Source organism: Chiloscyllium plagiosum, unplaced genomic scaffold (genome assembly GCF_037043375.1).
Source record: "Chiloscyllium plagiosum isolate Xiang-an unplaced genomic scaffold, Cpla_swu_hap1 HiC_scaffold_18, whole genome shotgun sequence".
In the NCBI taxonomy this organism is placed as follows: domain Eukaryota; kingdom Metazoa; phylum Chordata; class Chondrichthyes; order Orectolobiformes; family Hemiscylliidae; genus Chiloscyllium; species Chiloscyllium plagiosum.
The window spans coordinates 43,158,438-43,180,446 of record NW_028270156.1 but is presented as its reverse complement, the minus strand read 5'-3'; the positions used below and the strand labels follow the sequence as shown (position 1 = coordinate 43,180,446).

Genomic DNA, 22,009 nt, shown 5'->3' with positions numbered 1-22,009 from the left:
TTAGAACATTTACAGTCAGAAAAGATGACTTCGTGTAACTCCGTTGCATTGTAGAAGATTTATAAAGAAGTTCTGCCTGTGTTGCCAACACGGTTGCACTGTGAGGTGCTGAAGATGTTCTTCCTGAAGGATGTCCTCAATGCTTTGTTTGATGCAATACTGCTGCTCTCACAGATCTTTATTGTGCATCACGTACCCCTTATTGCTTCTCCAGTTGTCTGGAGCAGAGAAACTAAAAATTAAGTGTTTATTGTATCAGCACTGGAATAAAGCTCCCAAACAGCACTTACATGGGAACTTGATGTGGAGGATCACCTTATTGCCTTTGCTGGTCTAGTGAAAATGTCAGTTGCATTCCAGATATACTGCACATCATGACATGGTGTTTGAACTGATACCTCTAAACCACTGCCATTCTCTCATCTGCGCAGCATTCTATGGAAGACAAACAACTGTAGCTCTCCTTTGCTGTACCTTCAAGGATCTATGGTTGGTAATATCACATTAGGAGACTGCGCCACACCCACTGTTTCTCATCTTGTGTGAATCCTCTTAGTGCAGTGGCCACAGAAACAGCTAACATGTCTATCCTTGGATCCATTAGGGATGATTCAAATTACCTTTTGGCTATGTGATCATTCAGCAGTAGCAGCACTCACAAATACAATTTGAAAAGTATCCTCCGGATATTGGGGCAGTGAGGATTCCACAAGGTGGGTGATGGGATGCCTCTACATGAACCTTGCATATTGTTGACCTGATACAGATGTATGCTGCTGAAGACTTTTGGCAGATATACCATTGGAGATTGAATGTATGACAGCAATCTTTTAAAAAAAAAAACTGCCAAACCCTATTGTTCAAGAAAAGCAGCATTAGATATATGGTGACAATGTGGACATTTTGTGTCCTGGAACTTGTGCAGGCTGTGGAATTGTGGAAGGTGTTTTTAATTTTCCAACTAAGATGAATCCTCACCTTTTGCCTGAATTTTGCTTTTCACTGACATTAGTAGGATTAATGTTTAACGTTGAATGCTATGAGAAAAAGTGGTGAGCCTGTAAAATCCTCTGAGGAGAAAGTGAGGTCTGCAGATGCTGGAGGTCAGAGCTGAAAATGTGTTGCTGGAAAAGCGCAGCAGGTCAGGCAGCATCCAGGGAACAGGAGAATCGACGTTTCGGGCATAAGCCCTTCTTCCTCTGCCACAGAAAGTGGTTGAGGTCAAAATTTTAAATAGAATTAGATATAGAGCGATATATTATGTTAGATATTAGATTAGATTAGATTACTTAGTGTGGAAATAGGCCCTTCGGCCCAACAAGTTCACACCGACCCTCCGAAGAGTAACCCACCCAGACCCATTCCCCTACATTTACCCCTTCACCTAACACTATGGGCAATTTAGCATGGCCAATTCACCTAACCTACACATTTTTGGACTGTGGGAGGAAACTGGGGCACCTGGAGGAAACCCACGCAGACATGGGGAGAATGTACAAATGCCACATAGACAGTTGCCTGAGGCGGGAATTGAACCCAGGTCTCTGGCGCTGTGAGGCAGCAGTGCTACCCACTGTGCCACCGTACTGCCCATTATATTATATATTTTTATTATTATATATTGTATATTATATTTAGGGCTAAAGGGAAGCTGGAACAGGGACATGGGCTAGATGATCAGCTATGATCATACAGAATAGCAGAGTAGGCTTAAAGAGCTGATTGACCTACTCCTCTTATTTTCTATGTTGAAGTGGTCAAGATTGCTTGAATCCAGGATTTTTAGTCAATACAGTAAGTGTAAGGCCCATATTCACAATTACATGATAACAGGTGTCTTCAACTTGTACTATGTGAGTGTCTGTTTCATGTTGTTGCCCCTGGATGGCCTCACATTACACCAAAGTAGACTCTGGTCCCTCCGAGAAAAAGAAGCACTTACTCTGCCCATTCCAGGTGCATAGCAGTCGTTTTTATCTCTGATTACGCTTTTACAATTTGGATGAGGATAGAAGGAAACACAAGTAGTGCTTTACAGAGTGAATTGCAGACTCAATCTCAATCTAAACCTATATCTTCCTATTCTGCCTTGTCATCCCTGTCAACCCCATCCGTTTTGATCTTCCTCATATTCTCCCACTTTTCTATTTAACTGCTCTTCTGTTCATCTTACTCCTGAGCCCCATAGTTATGTACCTTATTCAATCCAGGACAGTGGTTACCGTTTATGAGCCCCTCCCCCATTGTCTTCCCATGCTGTATTGTCTCCCACCCTTTTATGCTGAGCTACCCGCCTTCACAATTATTATTCCCTCTGGAACCTAACATGCAGCCTCCAATTCCCAGTGTCTCTATTGGAATCTGATAATCTCCTTGACTTGCAGTGAACACACACCCTGTGCTGACCATAGTCCTTCCCACAACTAATTTGGTAAGATTTCTAACTACTTTCTGTGCAGCTACTCTACTGATTACAGCTAATCCCTGGGCTGGATGCTTTGACCTGCAGGACTAACCATGGCCCACTCCCTCTCGAAAATGATATGAAATCCCGAACTCTGATTGGCCAAAGCTTCCAATTGACAATTCCAGAGCTCCTGGATGATATCATTTCAATGCAGTAGACACATCCTGACTGAAGACACGCCCGTTTGACTACTCCTTCCAGACTTGGAGACAGCTGTTTGTTTGAAGCATATTCAATGTTTTCTACATAAACTGCTGATACATGATATAGGTGTAATGTTGGTATAGCATTGTTCAAGTAATGTGAGTTTCAGCAGCGTGATTTAGCTATAACGTTCCTGAAGAATTAGGGAATGGTATTTTCGAGAACGCTTACCTGTGTTCGCAGTAGTGTGATTCGTTTTGTGCATGCGCAATGTCCACATCAAAATCTCTGCACTGTTCTACACATGCACCGATCTTGGTGCCATTCTGCGCATGTGTGATGTCAGCTGTTGACAGGAGCAGCTTTCTGAGAGAGGTACTTTACAGAGAGCAGCTTTCTTACTTTTTTAAAAATGTACTGTGTTCAATTTATGTTTGTTAATAAATATGATTTCAACCTTTGTTCAGGCTGTGCTATGCTTTGTGTTAGACTTTTGGGTGATTTTTGAGCGATCATGAGTGATATTTTGTACTGGTCTGCCCCAACCCCACTTTTGCCATAGGTCCCATTATTTATGCAACTACACTGTTTTAGGAGAACTACCTGGACTGTGTAGCAACATGTCTACCTTTTTAACTGATCACTGTTGACAACTCTCAAGCTACTTGGCTTTGTGTCTGTTAAAAAGCAAGGCAGGACAGAAATCTTGTGAGCCAGCAGGTTCTGAATGAAGTGAAAAAGCACAAAAAGACAGAAGTGCTGTCTGCCCAAAGTGAATAAGCGCTAGAAGAGCCAGCCAGGAGCCCTATGGTACACCCTGCTCCAATCCATGAAATAGATATCTTTCCCTGTCTGCATGTGACCTAGCAGAAGCATTCTAATACAAGGTTTTGATATACTCCAAAGTGCAGTATTGAAGGGTGAAACTGTATTTTAAGTGGATTGATGATGTAATGTGTGCCTGATGTAACTCGCATGGATGGAGGGTGCAGGCATTCACTGCCCATGGAGAGAACTGTGAAATATTGGGGATTGAATGGCCAATATGGAATCCGAAGAAGTAACCTTCAAGCTTAGAGATTCAAGGTACCTGCTTTGACTCGTATTTCATGAATTTTTGCCGACTAGTTTAATTCTGGGTCATGAGAGAATAGCAAGCTGAACATAAAACAGATGAGATATAATGCATGCAACTAGGGTTCTCACCACTCAAAACTGAGATAGTGTCAGTGGGAGTGACCACCGCACAGCTGTTGTGGAGATGAAGACCCAACTTCATGTTGAGGATCAAAACTAAAAATTACTGGAAAAGCTCAGGATGTCTGACAGCATCTGTGAAGAGAAACCAGAGTAAATGTTTCTGGTCCAGTGATCCTTCCTTAGAACTAATGGTAACTAGGAAAATGTTGATTTATTTGCAGAAGGAGCAAATCCAAAGGGAGAACAGTTGGACAGGCAAAGAATGAATAACAATCTGACTAGGAAAGTGATTCTCTGTTAATGGAGACTGTTAATGGCTAACAATAGGTAGTGTGTAATGGCATACGACTTTTTCCCACCTTGACTCTGTCTTTTCTCCCCTGGTCCGGTCCCTGCCCACTTACATTCGTGATTCCTCTGATGCTTTATGCCAGCTTTGGAATTTCCAGTTCCGTGCTCAAGCAGCCGCCTCTTTAACATGTATGTGCAATCTCTTTACACATCCAACCCACGTCCCAAGGCTCTCTGATACTTCATGGAGCAAAGACCTGAACTGATCCTACTCACTACCACCATCCTCCTCTTGGCCGAGCTTATCCTCACTCTGAACAGCTTTTCTTTTAACTCCTCATTCTCTTTAGGTCAGAGGGATGGCCATGGGTATGTGCGTGGGCCCCAGTTATGCCTTTCTCTTCATGGGGCAGATGGAACATTCCCTGTTCCAATCCTATTCCAGATCCCAGCTACAACTCTCTGATATACAGATGATAACATCAGTGCTGTTTCCCTCCCTCGTCCGGAATTGGAAACGTTTATCGATTTCGCTTCCAATTTCCACCCTGCCCTCACTTTCACCTAGTCCATCTCTGACTCCTTCCTTCCCTTCCTTGACATCTCTGTTTCCATTTCTGGGGGACAGACTGGCCACTAATATCCACTAGAAAAAGACTGACACCCACAGCTACTTGAACTATACATCTTTGCACGCAGCTTGCTGTAAAGACTCCATTCTATTCTCCCACTTCTTTCACCTTCTTCTGCAACTGAGAATTCCATAGCACTGTTGTTGACAGGTCATTCAACTGGGTCTGATCCATCTCCCGCACTTGTACCCTTACCCCCTCTCTTTCCTTCAGCAACAATGATAAGGTTCCCCTTGTCCTTACCTACTATCCCACTGGTATCTACAGCCAGAAGAGCATCAACTGCCATTTCCACCACCTCCAGCTAGATGCCATCACCAGATACTTATTCCCTTCCCCTCTCTTGTCTGCCTTCCGCAGGGACAGAACTCTCCAGGACACCCTGATCCACTCTTCCTTCACTGTCAACATTCCAGAACATCTACATTATGCTCACAAAAAAGACCCTGAGCTTCCACTTGTCTGCCATTTTAATACACCATTCTGTTCCCTGGACAACATCTCTGTCTCAGGCTTGCTGCAGTGTACCAGCAAAGCTCAACACAAGCTGGAAGAACAGCACCTAATTTTCTGACTGGGAACGCTGCAGCTCTCTGGACTCAATATAGAGTTCAATAATTTTAGGGCCTGAACTCTCCCATGTCCTAGCCCCAACCCCACACACCAGGCCTTATTATTACATAGTGGCTCACAATAGATATTGTGTAATGGCAGACCAACAGTCACCACGAACAGCTATTCACTCTCCTAGCCAGATTGTTATTCACTCCTTTGTCCAACTATTCTTTATCTCCTATTCTTCACTCCTTACCCCCTCGCTGACATCAGTCCTGGGGTAGGGTCACCGGACCCAAAACATCAACTCTGATTTCACTTCACAGATATGATCAGACCTGCTGAGATTTTCCAGCAATTTCTGTTTTCGTCTCTGATTTACAGCATCCACAATTCTTTCGGTTTTCAAATTGAGGATACCCTTTAACATGTTATGTGGCACTCCGACTGTAATAAATGCGACTGACTTCAAACAGATCTAACAACTGAAATCTGGGCATCCACAAACAGCTGCAGAATTATATATTCCACTGCAATCTCACATCCAACGGATCAGATCTAAGCTTTGCAGTCTTGCCAAATCCTGTTCTGAATGGATTAAACATTAAACACATAACAGATAGTGATGGCTCCACAAATATCCCCATTCTTAGCAGTGATGGAGCCCAGAACATCAATACAAAAGACCAAGCTGAAGTACTTCCATCTATCTTCAGCCAAAGGTGCTGGATGGTTAATGCTGCTCAATCTCCTCCTGAGGTCTCCACCATCATAGTTGCCAGCCTTTTACCTATTCACTTTACTCCATGATATCAAGAAATAGCAGAGCGGAACGAGGCTATTTGGTCCTTTGAACCTGTTCTTACAACATTTAAAAGGCATCTGGATGGGTACGTGAATAGGAAGGGTTTAGAGAGATATGGGTCAAATGCTGGCAAATGGACTAGATCAGTTGAGGATATCTGGTCAGCGGGGATGAATTAGACCAAAGGGTTGGTTTCTGTGCTGTATAATGCTATGATTCTATGACAAATCTTTTATTTCGATGCCATTTTCTTGTTCTCCACGAAATTTGATATCTTTAAAATCTGTAATCAATATCTTTCTTGAATATTCCATGCCCTGAGTAAAGAAATGTTTCCTTATCTTAGTCCTATATGGTCTATTCTCTATCCTGAGACTGAGCCCTGGTTCCTTAATTAGGGGAAACATCCTCCCTGCATCTAGGCTGTCTAGCTCTGTTGAATGTTTTATGTTGTAACCTGATTCCCCCTCATTCTTCTAAGCCCCAATTAATACAGGCTGAGTTGAATCAATCTCTCCTAATACGATAGTCCTGCCATTGCCAGTATCAGCCTAGTGAAACTGTGCTGAACTCTCTCTTTGGCAAGTATATCCTCTGTTGGGTAGAGAAACCATAACTGCACACACTACTCTAGGTGCAGTCTCACTAAGGCTCTGTATAACTGCAGTAAGACAATTCCTACTTTTGAACTCAAATCCTATTGCAATGAAGGTCAATGTACAATTGCTTGCTGCACCTACCTGTTTAATTCCCTTAACTAGTGGACAATGACATCCTGATCCCTTTATCCATTCATACTTTCCAATATATCAACATTTAAATAATACTCTTCCTTTTTTTTTTACATGCCAAAGTGGATAACTTCATATCTACTTGTGTTGTACTGTATCTACCTGTTTGTCCATACACTCAACTTGTCTAGATGGTCCTGAAGCCTCTCAGCTGACAACCTAGTCTAGTTTTGTGTCATCAGCAAGCTTGGAAACATTGCATCTGGTTCCCTCATCCAAGCCATTTATATGTATTGTGAATAGCTTGGCAGCACTGGTTCCTGGTTCGATTCCAACCTTGGGTGACTGTGTGGAGTTTGCACATTCTCCCTGTGCGTGGGTTACCTCCCACAGTCTAAAGATGTGCAGGTTAGGTGAATTGGCCATGTTAAATTGCTCATAGTGTTCAGGGATGTGTTAAGTGCATTAGTCAGGGGTAAATGTATGGTAGTAGGGTAGGGGGATAGATCTGGATGGGTTCCTTTTCATACGGTCGGTGTGGACTTAGGCCAAGTGTCCTGTTTCCACACTGTACAGATTTTATGATTCACGCACTGATCTGGGTTATACCAGAGGAAAAAGACCAATTCATTCCCACTCTGTTTCTGGTTTGTGAACCAATTCTCAATCCATGCCAATATATCACCCCAATCCTATGTGCTTTAACTTTGCCCAGCAGGCTCTTATGTGGGATCTTATCAAAAGCTTTTTTAAAATTCAAATATACCACATCCGTTGGTTTTCCCTTGTGATATTATTGACTTCAGAACCTTAATAACTGTTCTTGGATTGAATCAACAAAAGATAAACTGTTACAAACTGAAAACAGCAATAACTGTCTGGACTAAACTATTAAAGATAAGGACAAACATATAGAGGATTTGGAAGCAATTGGCCATGCTTGGGAGTTGAAGCTGTTTTAAGACCTGCTTGATAACTGGCTGCTTTATGCCACAGGGACAACTGATTGCCCTGCAGAAGAATTTAAGGAATTGACTGCAGGAAAGCTGTGTCTTCAAACAGACAGTCAATGTCAAATGTAACAAGGAACAAATGAGTTATTTCTGATAAGAAAGCAAGCTAAGACTTATTTGGATGAAAGAATTTAAAGAATTATCAATCATTTCGCATCATGGATCTGAAGGATGTAAATCTGTAATAAGAATTCAACATCAGAAGTCCCACTTTAGTAGAACTTCAAAGAACAACGCTGCACAAGGATCAAACCTTGGACTCTTCCAAAGACAGACACTGTCGATGGAATCATAGCTAAATTCCACCATTAGTTGGAAAATAGCAAAGTTGAGTTATGAGGCTTAACTTGCTTGAGGGGTCTTGTCTGTGAGATTTCTTAATAAGTAGTCAAAATAAAACTGATTCACCCACAACACTTTATCTATTCTACTATTTCAAAAACACTTCAGTAGATCAGCATGATTTCCTTTGCATAAACCCAAACTGATTTTGTCTAATCTCATTAGTGTTTTCCAAGTGTTTGGTTCTGATACTTTTAGAATAGACTGGCATTTTCCCCGTGATGTAAGGTTAACTGGTCTGTAATTATTTTGGTAAAAACAATGACTGCAGATGCTGGAAACCAGATTCTGGATTAGGGGTGCTGGAAGAGCACAGCAGTTCAGGCAGCATCCAAGGAGCAGCGAAATCGACGTTTTGGGCAAAAGCCCTTCATCAGGGCTTTTGCCTAAAACGTCGATTTTGCTGCTCCTTGACTGCTGCCTGAACTGCTGTGCTCTTCCAGCACCACTAATCCAGAATGTAATTATTTTGTTCCTTCCCTCTGTTTTTGAATAATGGGGTTAAATTTTCCACCTCCAATCTGTAAGAACTGCTCGAGTCTATAGAATTTAGGAAGGTGACCACCAATATATTCATTATTTCCAGGGCTACATCCTTTAGTCCTCTGGGATGCAGATTCTCAGGCCCTGGGCATTTGTCGGTCTTTAATCCCATTAATTGCCTTAGCACATTTTTAAAAAATTAATATTTATTTTGTTCACTAGATCCTTGGTTCTCTAACATTTAGGAAATTATTTGTGTCCTCTGTTCTGAATACAGAATAGGTTTGTGTTCAATTCTTCTGCAATTTCTTTGATTCACATTATAATTTCCCTTATTTATGACTGTATGGAAACGACATTTGCCTCTACTAACTTCTTTATCTTCACATATTTAAAAAAACTTTTGCAGTCAATTTGTATATTCCTCACAAGTTTCCTCTCACACTCTATTGTGCCCCTCTTCATCAATCTTTTGACCTGTTTTGCTGAATTCTAAAATTCTCCTTATCCTCATGTTTGCTGCTTTCTTTGGCAATTTTATATGTCTTCTCTTTGGCTTGAATACTACCTCAAATTTATTCTGTAAGCCATGATTGACCTACCTTTCCTGAATTGCTTTTGTGCCAGATTGAAATGAAATTATGCCTATGTTCCTTAAATATGAGTCATTTCCTGCCCATTACTAACCCTCCCAGATTCCCAATGCATCATTGTCAACTTTCATCTCGTGCCTTCATAGTTCCATTTATTTGAACTCATGGCTGAATAAACTGTATATTGCAAATGGTATAGGCCCTGACAACATTTAGGGAATAGTACTGAAGATTAGAGTAGTGCTGGAAAAGCACAGCAGGTCGAGCAGCATCCGAGGAGCAGGAAAATCGATGTTTCGGGCCAAAGCCCTTCATCAGGCGTTCCTGATCTAATCCCCAGCATCGTCTTTTCGCCTAATAGTACTGAAGACTCATGCTCCATAGCTAAGCTGATCCTGTACAGCTACATTACTGTCATCTACCTAACAATACAGAAAATTGCCCAGGTATATTCTACGGTCAAAATAACACCCAACCAGTCAAGTAATGCCCTCACAGTCTACTTACAATTGGAAAAATGGTGAAAGAGGTCATCGACAATGCTGTCAGATGGCAGGTACAAAAGAATAACCCAATCACTGATGCTTAGTTTGGGTTCTGCCACTCAGCTCTTGGCCTCATTATAGCCTTGTTCCAAACATGGACAAAAGAGCTGGATTCATGAGGTAGGGTCCGAGTGATAGCCCTTGACATCAAGGTATCATGTAGACCAAACAAAACTAAAGTCAATGAGAATCTAGGGGAAAAATCTCCACTGGTTGGAGTCCTACCAAAATGGTTGTGATGTTAGAGGTTCAGTCAGCTGAAGGATATCACTGCAGGAGTTCCTCAGGATCGTGTCCAACCATCTTCAGCTGCTTCATCCGTGACCTTCCTTTCATCATAAGACCAAAAGTGGGAGTGTTTGCTGATGATTCAGCCACTCCTCAGATACTAAAGCTACCGTGTCAATAAGTAAAACAACCTGAAGAATATCCAGTTTTGTAATGAACAGTAGCAAATAATATTCAAGCCACACGAGTAACGGACGATTGCAATTTCTAACAAGATGTAATATAACCTTTGCCTGTTGATATTCAGTGACATCCCATTATCAACATCCTGGGTGTTACCATTGACCAGAAACTGAATTGGACTAGTCATAAATACTGTGGCAGAGCAGGTTAGAGGCTAGGAATTTGCTGACAAGTCACCTCCTGGCTATCCAATGCCAGAATATGGCAACATCAGAAATGCAATGGACTGCTTTCTGTATCCTGAATGAATGCAACTCCAATAATATTCAAGAAGCTTGAAACCATCCAGGATAAAGCAGCCGCTTGGTTGGCACCCTAAGCAATGTTCACTTCCTCCAATATAGTAGCAGCAATGTGTACCTAAGGTACACTGCAGCAACTCACCATGGCCCCTTCAGCAGTTCCAAAGCCAGGATCTTTACCACCTAGAAGGAAAGGATAGCAAGTGCATTGGAACCCACTATTTGCATGTTCTCCTCCTAATCACATATCATCCTGACTTGGAACCATATCATGATTTCTCCACCATTTTATGGTCAAAATACCAAATCTACCTCCCAAAAGTATACCTCAAGAATTGCAGTGGTTCAAGAAGATGGCTAATCATGACCTTCTCAAGAAAAATGGAGAATGGGCAATAAATGTTGGTCTAGCCAGAAATGTCCACATTCAATGAACAAATAAAAAAGTGGAATGATATCAGTCACCTGTCAGTCCTCTGTCAGTATTCCCTTTTCTTGTAGATTATCCAGTTAGAGGGTTTTAGCCTCGCCAAGTTTAATTAATTTAACAATTATTTCCTGCCTCTTCTGACTTCACTATCCTTTTTTGATCTTATTCCAGATGTCATTACCATCATGTTAATATCTCTGGTAAATACTGAAGCAAAGCAATTATTTATTATTTCTGCATTTTACTTTCATTACCTGAGCTTATACATGTATCTCTGTGGTCCTGACCCTATTCTGTTTTCTCTTGTTCATCTAAAACTCTGCTGCCTGAAATTTTGTTCACCCTCACCCTGCATTTGCTGTTTTGGGCCTCCTGTTTGGAAGTCTTTCCCTATTTCTCTTTGCCTCTCTAGCTCTTCTGCCTCTTCTAAGGAGCTGCTTAAAATCTACTACTTTGATCAAACATCTGCTCATTTGTCCTAAAATCTCATTCCATGTTACAGTTTAATAGATTGCTCATATCAAGTTTGGGATATTTTAATATGTTAAATGTGCTAGATTGGTGTAAGTTGTTTTGGTTTTCACTCTGGAATCAGTTACACAATTTCTATATTTTTAAATTACACCAATTTGAGGTGGGGTGTTCTGCAGTTGTAGAAAACACGATGCAGGGAGACATTAATAAACAGGCAATGTAGATGTGTATTTGGAAATTGTATTTTAATTTAGATAAGCATGAGGTGGTACATTTTGAAGAACATAGTAAGGACTCCATAATACTTTAGAAAGAGTAGTGCCTTAATGGAATATAGAAACACCAATCAAAAAATATAGAGACTCAGTTTAATAACGTTATAAAAACAGTATCAAAGCAAGGGAGTCGCTTTCAGGAGTAGTTAAAGTGAATAGCTTAGACTCATTTGAAAAAAAGAATCTGGATAAACACATGAAGGAGAAAAAAAAAAGATAGATTGATGGAGTTAATTGAAGAATGGTGAGAAAAAGGTCACAAGGAGTGTGAACATTGGCATGGACCTATTTGATCAAATGGCCTGTTTCTGTACTATAAATATTGTTTAATACTATGTTAAATTGCAGATATTTTATCATTAAATTTAACTCCGTACAAAAGCATCACTCAGTATTTCTACCTTTATCTTTCATAAATTAACAACAATTTGTTGTTTTGAACTAACTTTCTACAATTTAATGTGAATTTTATTTTAAGTTCACAGTGATATTTCAATGAATTGAAATGGTAAAAATGTAAGAATGAAACTTGGGTTGCAAGTAATTTTTATTCTATCTATAGAAACATGTGCAGTTAACAATGGTGGCTGTGATCGTACCTGTAAAGATACTTCTACTGGTGTTCGGTGCAGCTGTCCTGTAGGATTCACACTGCAACCGGATGGGAAGACTTGTAAAGGTTAGATATCAACTTTAATGACTTCTGTGTGGAGAAGGTAATTTGACATATTTCGTGATTATAACATTTCAATGTTCTTCAATATTTAAAATTCTTTGTTGACTTTTTGTGATATACCTGTTAATGTAAATTTTCTTATTAAATGTAAAGTCAGTTTTATGACTTTTGATGCTGTCAGCTATGACAGTCGTGACCAGGAATGTATCCCTGCTTGAGTATTAAAAAACAGCAGTTTGGTGATTTTTGCTTTTTTTGTTGAAAAGCAAATAAGCTACATAAACACAGTGGCTACAAAAGTAGGTCATAGGATAAAAATAGTGTAACACACCTTTTGACTCCGCAAAGTTTTTTGACGATATTATTTTGGCAATGATCTGTGAAACAGAAATCCCTAAGAAGAAGAAAAGAAAGACAGAGGAAGACACAAAGAGAAGATTTGACAGCTGGTTAGTTTTGAAATTCAAACAGTTATAACACAGGGTAAACCCCTTCCCACCCCCGTTAATTTAAACGTGCAACACAGAATTGATTTAACCCGTGCTGTAATCTGTTAAAATTTGAGAGACAAAGAACGATCCCAAAATTCACTATTTAAAGTAAAAAGTAACAACTTTAATTTTTTGAAGTCTAACAGAGAATAATTAACTAACAACTACTTACAACTTATTTATCTAAACCTATCTTTTACCTTCCCCTCTACAATACTAGTCCAATAAAACGCCAATTAAGATTTAGAGAAAAATTCAAACATCAAAACCAGCCAGTTGTTGAATCTTCTCTTTGTATCTTCCTTTGACTTCATTTCTTCTTCTTAGGGATTTCTGTTTCACAGGTCATTGATAGATAAAGATAACTTTAAGAGAGTAATTCTCTGTGCAGTCTGCATATGTTGGTGGCTTGGCAGTTCTCCTCCAACTGTTCAATTTTTTCCGGTCTTGTACCCCAAAGCATCAGATCATTTCATTGGTTTTAATATTGTTAAAATACCAAATTCAAACTTGATTGGAGTTTAGTATCTTGGGGCATAATTTAAACTGGCTGAATTTGAATTTTGTTTTCTCATGGCAACCCAGGTGCTGCCAGCTTGGACCAAATGTTACATTGTAAATTCTCTAGCACTCTGTGTGCTTGCTAAGTCCTTCAATTCTCTTAAAGGTACAGTACCCCTTACACCTTGATAACAATAAGCACAAGTCAGGAGTGCAATGAAATACTCTGACTTCCCCAGAAGCGTGCAGCTCTAACAACACTCAAGAAGCTTGATACTATTCAGGACAAAGCAGCCCACTTGATTGGTACCACATCCACAAGCATCCACTCTTTCCACCACCAATGCTCAGTAGCAGCAGTGTGCACTATCTACAAGATGCATTGCAGAAATTCACCAAAGATCCTCAGACAGCACATTCCAAACCCATGATTACTTCTATCTAGAAGGACAAGGGCAGCAGATCCATGAAAACATACCACCTGCAAGTTCCCTTCCAAATCACTCACCATCCACCATATCAAGGGTAACTAAGGACAGGCAGTAAATGCTGGCCAGCCAGCAGTGCCCATGTCCCATGAAAGAATATAAAGAAATCATTTACTTCCATTTTAAAATGTGTAATTTGCCTTCTGACACAGCCTTTTAATAGAGATTCCAAATTCAACCTTTTGTCTGTTTATGAATAAATGATTCTACAAATCTGATTTGTAAATATGGAAATACAAGATTCCTGAAGAAGGGCATGTGCCCGAAACGTCGAATCTTCTGTTCCCTAGATGCTGCCTGACCTGCTGTGCTGTTCCAGCAATAAAGTTTCAGCTAAATACAAGAAACCACAATAATAGAAAAAAATGAGAGGAATTAAGATTAAAAATATCTTGGACCTGATGGTTTTCACTCCAGGATATTAAAATAAATAGGTGAGGGAATTCCAGACATGAGTCATTTGGATAATTATATCCAAAGCTAGATTTGGGAATTACGCCTTTGAAATGTCAAGTTATAAATGCATTTCCAATAATTCGGGGGAAAAATGTAACTAGATAACTTTTCATTTCAAAAATCCAATGAATCTGAGTGTTTGAACACTTGAACAGATTAAATAAAGTCAGCATTCTGAAGACTAATTCATAACTGGATAATTTGGGAGTCCTCATGCATAAATCTAAAAAAGGCTAGCATACAAGATCAGCAGGTAATATGGAAGGCAAACGGATTGTTGGTCTTTGAGTTAAAGGGAATGGAATTTAAAATTAGTGAGGTCATGTTAATACTATACAAGGAACTAGTTAGACCACACCTGGGATCTATGAACAATTTTGGTCCCCTTATCCAAGAGAATTTCTCTGGAGGCAGTCCAGAGAAATTTCATTAAGCTGATCCCAGGTATTGAGGGACTGTCTTATGAGCAGAGGTTGAGTAGGTTGGGCCTTAGAGTTTATAAGAATGAGAGGTGCTCTTATTTAAACATTAAGATTCTTGAGAACTTGATAGGTTAGATGCAGAAAGGATGTTTAGCTTTCTGGGGTAATCTAGGCAGAGGACATAATCTTAGAATAAGGAGTCTCGCATTTAAAACAGAGGTGAGGAGGAATTTCTTCTCTCAGTGGATTGTGAATTTGTGGAATTCCTCACCACAGAAGGCTGACTACGCTGGATCATTAAGATTATTAATCTGTAAAGGAGTCAAGGATTATGGGGAAAGGCAGAAAAGGTGGAGTAGAGGATTATCAGATCTGCCACGATTTAATTGAATGGCAGAACAGGCTCAAGGGGTTGAATGGCCTACTCCTGTTCCTCTGTTGCTATTTTCAAGTATTTGTATGCCTGGACCCCTCAGTCTATCTCCTGTTCTTTGGTGTCTCTACTGCTTTTCTCCATTTCATCTATATATGCTTGCCCATCCATCCTCTTAAAATGCACCACTTTAAACAGCTTTTCTCAGGTAACTTAAAAATGTGGAATTTAAAAGCAGTAATGATCTACAATTGTTATTTTACAGATATTGATGAATGCTTAAATAATAATGGTGATTGTGATCACTTCTGCAAGAATACTATTGGCAGTTTTGGCTGCAGCTGCAAGAAAGGTTACAAACTCTTAACAGATGAAAGAACCTGCCAAGGTTGGTTTAATGTTTCGGATTATTCAATGAATATATTTGTTGCTTAGGTTTTACAGATTAAGGATATTCATCTACAGATAAGTGGCTAAAATGTTGCTTACATAGTGTTGCTGCAATGCTTTGATAATTGAGACCATTAATTCCCCAGAGTTATAGATACTACCTGCGCACGAATCTCCATTGATCTCTGAGGGTTGCCTCACAGGTAGCAGTCCCGGTGCTGCCTATGATGATCTATGCAGCACTGCTTTGAAGTGACACTGTGTAAAAATATTCTCCTTTCAAGCAAGGTCTTTACACAGTTTACATTTCAAATAATGATTTGTTTTTATGAATTGCAATATAACAGCTAAGCCTGGGTTTAAAAGTTTTTTTTTCCTTAATAGAAGCTTTAAATTCCATACTTGGATTCAATTTATCTGTATTTATTGAATGTCCTACATTCTTCCATCTTGAAAAATTATTACAGACTACTTCAACTTTGCTTATCACCAACAGGCAAAGGAGTTGTCTGCAAAATTAATTTTAAAGTCAGTTATATACATACTAATTCTGTAAATCTACAAACATTGCCAATAAATATTAATTGCTGACATATTGTAATCATTTATAAATAAGTGCCAATATAATTTAAGAAGCTGAACTGTTGGTTGACTAGAATAGGTTAGTAACTGGCAGCCACCTTTTTAATGGATCTATTTGCTCAGAGTTTTCAGGAGCTACAAATTAAATTTTGCTTATCTTTGAAAATACTGCGGCTTGAATGGGAAAGTGTAATTAGTAAAATTGGGGCAATTGTTTGTTTATTGAAATCAGCCAATGGCCTAATCAAAAGTCTCACAGGGTGAAATTGGTCTTGGAAGAATTAATCCAAAATGTGTAAATGTGTATTGTCAGTTTATTTTGCATGACATATAATGGCAAGTCTTTGATAAAACAAATAATAAAATAAAACAAATGACCATATTACAGAGGAGGTGATGCTGAATGGCTTAAAATGCATAAAGTTGGATAAATCCCCAGGACCTGATCAGGTGTACCCGAGAACTCTGTGGGAAGATAGGGAACTGATTGCTAGGCCCATAGCTGAGATATTTGTCATTGATAACCACAGGTAAGGTGCCAGAACACTGGGAAGTTGGCTATTGTGGTGCCACTATTTAAGATAAGTGGTAAGGAATAGCCAGGGAACTACAGACTGGTGAGCCTGACATCGGTGGTGGGCACGTTGTTGGAGGGAATCCTGAAGGACAGGATTTACATGTATTTGAAAAGGCAAGACTGATGTATTTTAAAAAGCAACATAGCTTTGTGTGTAGGAAGCTGTGTCTCAGTAACTAGATTGAGTTTTTTGAAGAAGTAACAAAGAGGATTGATGAGGGCATAGCAGTGGACATGATCTATATACAGTAAGGCGTTCGGTAATGTTCCCCAGGTAGATCACATGGAATATAGTGAAACTAGCCATTTGGATACAGAACTGGCTCAAAAGTAGAAGACAGACAGTTGCTTTTCAGACTGGAGGCCTGTGACCAATGGTGTGCCACAAGGATCAGTGCTGGGTCCACTGCTTCTTGTCATTTATATAAATTATTTTGATGTGAACATAAGGGGTATAGTTAGTAAGTTTGCAGATGACACAAAAATTGGAGGTGTGGTGGACAGTGATGAAAGTTACCTCAGCATATAACAGGAATTTGATCAGATGCGTCAGTAGGCTGAGGAGTGGCAGATGGAGTTTAATTTAAATAAATGCGAGGTGCTGCATTTTGGAAAGGCAAATCAAGGCAGGACTTATACACCTAAATGGTAAGATCTTGGGGAGTGTTGCTGAACAAAGAGACCTTGGAGTGCTGGTCCATTGTTCCGTGAAAGTGGTCAAGAGGATAGTGAAAAAGGCTTTTGATACACTTGCCTTTATTGGTAAGAGCATTGAGTACAGGAGTTGGGAGGTCATGTTGTGGCTGTACAGGACATTGGTTAAGCAACTTCTGGACTACTATCTGAAATTCAAGTCTCCCTGCTATAGGAAGGATGTTGTGAAACTTGAAAGGGTTCAGAAAAGGTTTACAAGGACGTTGCCAGAGTTGGAAGGTCTGAGGTAGAGGGAAAGGCTGAATAGGCTGGGGCTGGTTCCCTGGAGTGGTAGAGGCTGGGATGTGACCTTACAGAGGTTTATAAAATCATGAGGAGCATGGATATGGTAAATAGGCAAGTCCTTTTCCTTGGGCTCGGGGAGTCCAGAACTAGAGGACACAGGTTGAGGGTGAGAGGGGAAAGATTTCAAAAGGATCTAAGGGCCAACCTTTCTAAGGTGCATGTATAAAAATGAGCTACCAGAGGAAGTGGTGGAGGCTGGTACAATTGAGTTGGACTGATGAATCTGTTTCTGTACTATACATCTCTATCACTCTATGACCGTATTAGGCAGGCTGTGAAATGAGCAGCCAATTCTCCACTGTCCCTTCTGTGACCAATTTCATACTGTTTGTGTTTTGCTAATCCCCATAGACCAGTAAGATGTTGAACATGCCTAGAGCCACTTATGAGTATAATCAGATCTATAACGCATGAGCTGTCATTTTCAGGTGAAAGCAAAGTGTCAGTGTAAGGATTTTAGGAACTTGTTGGAAACATTAGTGGCACAGTAATATTTCATAATATTCATACAATACGTGGAATTTTGGGGTTCAAGAAAGTAACTTTTCACCACCTTCTCCAGGGCAATTAGAATGGGCAATAAATGTTGCCCTAGCCAGTGAAACCCTCGGCGCATTAAATATAAAATAATATGAAACATTTACTGACACAGCTGACCAGGGATGTTGAGTTTCTCTTTTATTGTTTTAGTTTCTATGGTTCATCAGTAATTAATTAATACTTTAATATCCACAGTATGTTTTTTTTCAATTGTAGATATTGATGAATGCTTCTTTGAAAGAGCATGTGATCACATTTGTATCAACTACCCAGGACATTTTGAATGTGTTTGTAAAAAGGGATATACTCTGTATGGACTGATTCATTGTGGAGGTATGTTAAGATGAGTATTTCACAATATATTCTTCTGAATGCATATTTTCATTTCAATATTTTACAACATAGTCAGCATGGTTTTGTGAAGGGCAGGTCGTGCCTCACAAACCTTATTGAATTCTTTGAAAAGGTGACGAAGGAGGTTGATGAGGGGAAAGCGGTAGATGTGGTATATATGGATTTTAGTAAGGCGTTTGATAAGGTTCCCCATGGTAGGCTACTTCAATCTATACGGAGGTATGGCATTGAGGGTGAGTTGGAGGTTTGGATTAGGAATTGGCTGGATGGAAGAAGACAGAGGGTAGTAGTTGATGGTAAAGGTTCATCTTGGAGTGCAGTTACTAGCGGTGTTCCGCAAGGATCTGTTTTGGGACCATTGCTGTTTGTCATTTTTATCAATGACCTGGAAGAGGGGTTAGAAGGTTGGGTGAGCAAGTTTGCGGATGATACGAAAGTCGGAGGAGTTGTTGACAGTGAGGAAGGATGTGGCAGGTTACAGCAGGATATAGAGAAGCTGCAGAGCTGGGCAGAAAGGTGGCAAATGGAATTCAATGTAGCTAAGTGTGAGGTGATTCACTTTGGGAAGAATAACAAAAAGATGGGGTACTGGGCTAATGGTCGGATACTTGGTAGTGTGGATGAGCAGAGGGATCTTGGTGTCCATGTACACAGATCTCTGAAAGTTGCCACCCAGGTAAATATTGCGGTGAGGAAGGCATATGGCGTACTGGCTTTTATTGGTAGAGGAATTGAGTTCCGGAGTCCTGAGGTCATGATGCAGTTGTATAAGACTCTGGTGCGGCCGCATCTGGAATATTGTGTGCAGTTTTGGTCGCCATACTATAGGAAGGATGTGGAGGCACTGGAACGTGTGCAGAGGAGGTTTACCAGGATGTTGCCTGGTATGGAAGGAAGATCATATGAGGAAAGACTGAGACACTTGGGGCTGTTTTCATTAGAGAAAAAAAGGTTTGGGGTGACTTGATTGAGGTGTACAAGATGATTAGGGGGTTAGATAGGGTTGACAGTGTGAACCTTTTTCCGCGTATGAAGTCGGGTATTACAAGGGGGCATAGCTTTAAATTAAGGGGGGGTAGATATAGGACTGAAGTTAGGGGTAGGTTCTTCACTCAGCGAGTCATAAGTTCATGGAATGCCCTGCCAGTAGCAGTGGTGGACTCTCCCTCTTTATGGGCATATAAGCGGGCATTGGATAGGTATATGGAGGATAGTGGGTTAGTATTGGTTAGGTGGGCTTGGATCGGCGCAACATCGAGGGCCAAAGGGCCTGTACTGCGCTGTATTTTTCTATGTTCTAACATTTTAACAATTAAAGCACAAGTTAGGAAAAAGTACAGAAATGGCATGGGGGTTTGTGATTAATTGTTTATATTAAATTAAGTTGTTACTTTACCCATCTCACCTTCCTGAAGTCAACCGTGCTCTGCGTTTTCTCAGGCTGAGAATGGGCTATAATTTTGTTGGTTGACATTGTTCTATTATTAAATTATAGGTATACAAGAATTAGCAGGAGGAGTCATTACTCTGATTTGCTTTTTACAGTGCAAAAACACCTATCTCTCTAGCTTGGAACTCTTCTGGGTGATTCAGCTGAGATCATTCATCCTTTGTGGGTTGAGTTGGTGTTATATCATATGATGTGTTAGAACACTTACTTCTATGCCACTGAAGTTTAGTATTTTCCTTGTCTTTTTTCCTATCTTGTTTCTCTTCCTTTATCCTAGTTTAAGCAACTCATACTAAACTATGGGCACGGGCCATTGTCCCTCACAAAATGGGTCCTCTTCATGTATCTGTCTATTAGACATTTAAGGCTGGCTATGCAACCATTTTAACAGCATGACTAAATCTCATCGTGTACTCATCAGAAGTTCATTAGTGAAGACTTTGTAACAAAAATCATCAAATGAAAATAAATTTCAGGACCTTGGACTGAACATTATTCACTCCTGAATTGAGGAATATTGAGACCAAGGGTAGTAATTTCCATTCCTTTGAGTGCCGTGGGCATTGGTGAGTTAGCGGAAGTTAGCGGAAAATTTTTAAAAATCAGAATTCCACCGTTTAGAAACATTTTCTGATTTTCGTTTAACATCTTAATGCCAGTTCAGAGCCTCACTAAAGATTAGTGACTACCTTGTTTCAATGTGTTTAGATCTCATTAATCGCCCAATTTGCTTCATTTCTGTGCAGTTTCCAATTCTATCCTCTGAGAAACAGAACGGTGCAAGTTTCCAACACAAAAGTCAGAGTGGTTACCTGACAGCTCACCATTTCCCATTGTGGGCCTTCATCCAACTTTGTCATCATCATAATATCCCTGCATGCTCTATTGACTCTATCTCCCCACATCCTTCATCCACGCAAGTTGATAGAGAGTTCAGCTTCATTACACCATCACACTTGCTCTCGGTCCAACCCTCATACCACTTAAATCTTTCAGAACTTCACTTAGGAAGTGCGGAACATCAATCACTTACATAATTTTGCGAAGTCACTTTGTGCACAGGAGCACATTTGCTACTTCAGTATCTGAAGTAGTCTATGTTCAAATGCAACAAGATCTAGAAAATATTCAGGCTTGGATTGAAGAGTGGCAAGTTAAATTTGTGCTACACAAATGCCAGGGAATGATTATCTCCAATAAGAGACAATCTAAGAACCATCCGTTAACATTCAATGGGTTGGCAAACCTTAATCCTCCAATATCAAAATCCTGAGAGTTACCATTGACCAGAAACTCAACTGAACTCACCTATATATACATTGCCTACAAAAGCAGGTCAGAGGCTAACATTACTGCAGCAAGTAACTTACCGCCTGACCGCCTGACTCCCCAAAGCTTGTCAATCATCCACAAGGCAAAAACTGGGAGGATGGTGGAATGCTCCTCACTTGCCTGGATGGGTGCAGCTCCAACAACATTCCAGGAGCTTGCCACCATCCAGGACAAAGCAACCTGCTTGATAGGCACGTCCACAAGCATCCACTCCCTCTACCACTGATGCTCAGGAGCAGCAGTGTACGTTACCTGCAAGATGAATTGCAGAAACAGCACCTTCTGGGCCCATGACGACTTCTGTCTAGAACGGCAAGGTCAGCAGACACATGGGAACACCACCATTTGCAAGTTTCACTCCAAGCCACTCACCATCCTGACTTGGAAATATGTTGCCATCCTCTTCACTGTCATTGAGTAATAATCCTGGAATTTTCTCCCTAACGGCATTATGGGTCTACCTACAATACGTGGTCTGCAGCACTTTAAGGTGTCAGCTCACTACCACCTTCTCAAGGGCAACTAGGATGAGCAATAAATGCTGGCCAGCTGCCACACCCATGTCTGACTGCAGCCAAGGCATTGTACTTTAAAGTGGACCACACTGAGGCTAAAAGTAATATGTAAGATTGTGCTAGTGCCTGACCTGCACACAGCTTCTACATGCACACATCTCTGAAGGTAA

At 40.3% G+C, this 22,009-nt stretch overlaps 1 protein-coding gene across 5 annotated transcripts in view; it reads left to right on the top strand.

Annotated features, from left to right (window-relative positions):
- Positions 1-22,009, top strand: part of scube2 (signal peptide, CUB domain, EGF-like 2) — a 159,575-nt gene that overhangs the window by 69,912 nt on the left and 67,654 nt on the right. For all 5 annotated transcript variants that reach the window (XM_043705873.2, XM_043705878.2, XM_087996162.1 and 2 more), the window contains 3 exons: positions 12,256-12,372; positions 15,366-15,488; positions 18,405-18,521. In XM_043705873.2, coding sequence (XP_043561808.1) covers positions 12,256-12,372; positions 15,366-15,488; positions 18,405-18,521 — 357 coding nt within the window. The remainder of the gene's footprint in view (positions 1-12,255; positions 12,373-15,365; positions 15,489-18,404; positions 18,522-22,009) is intronic.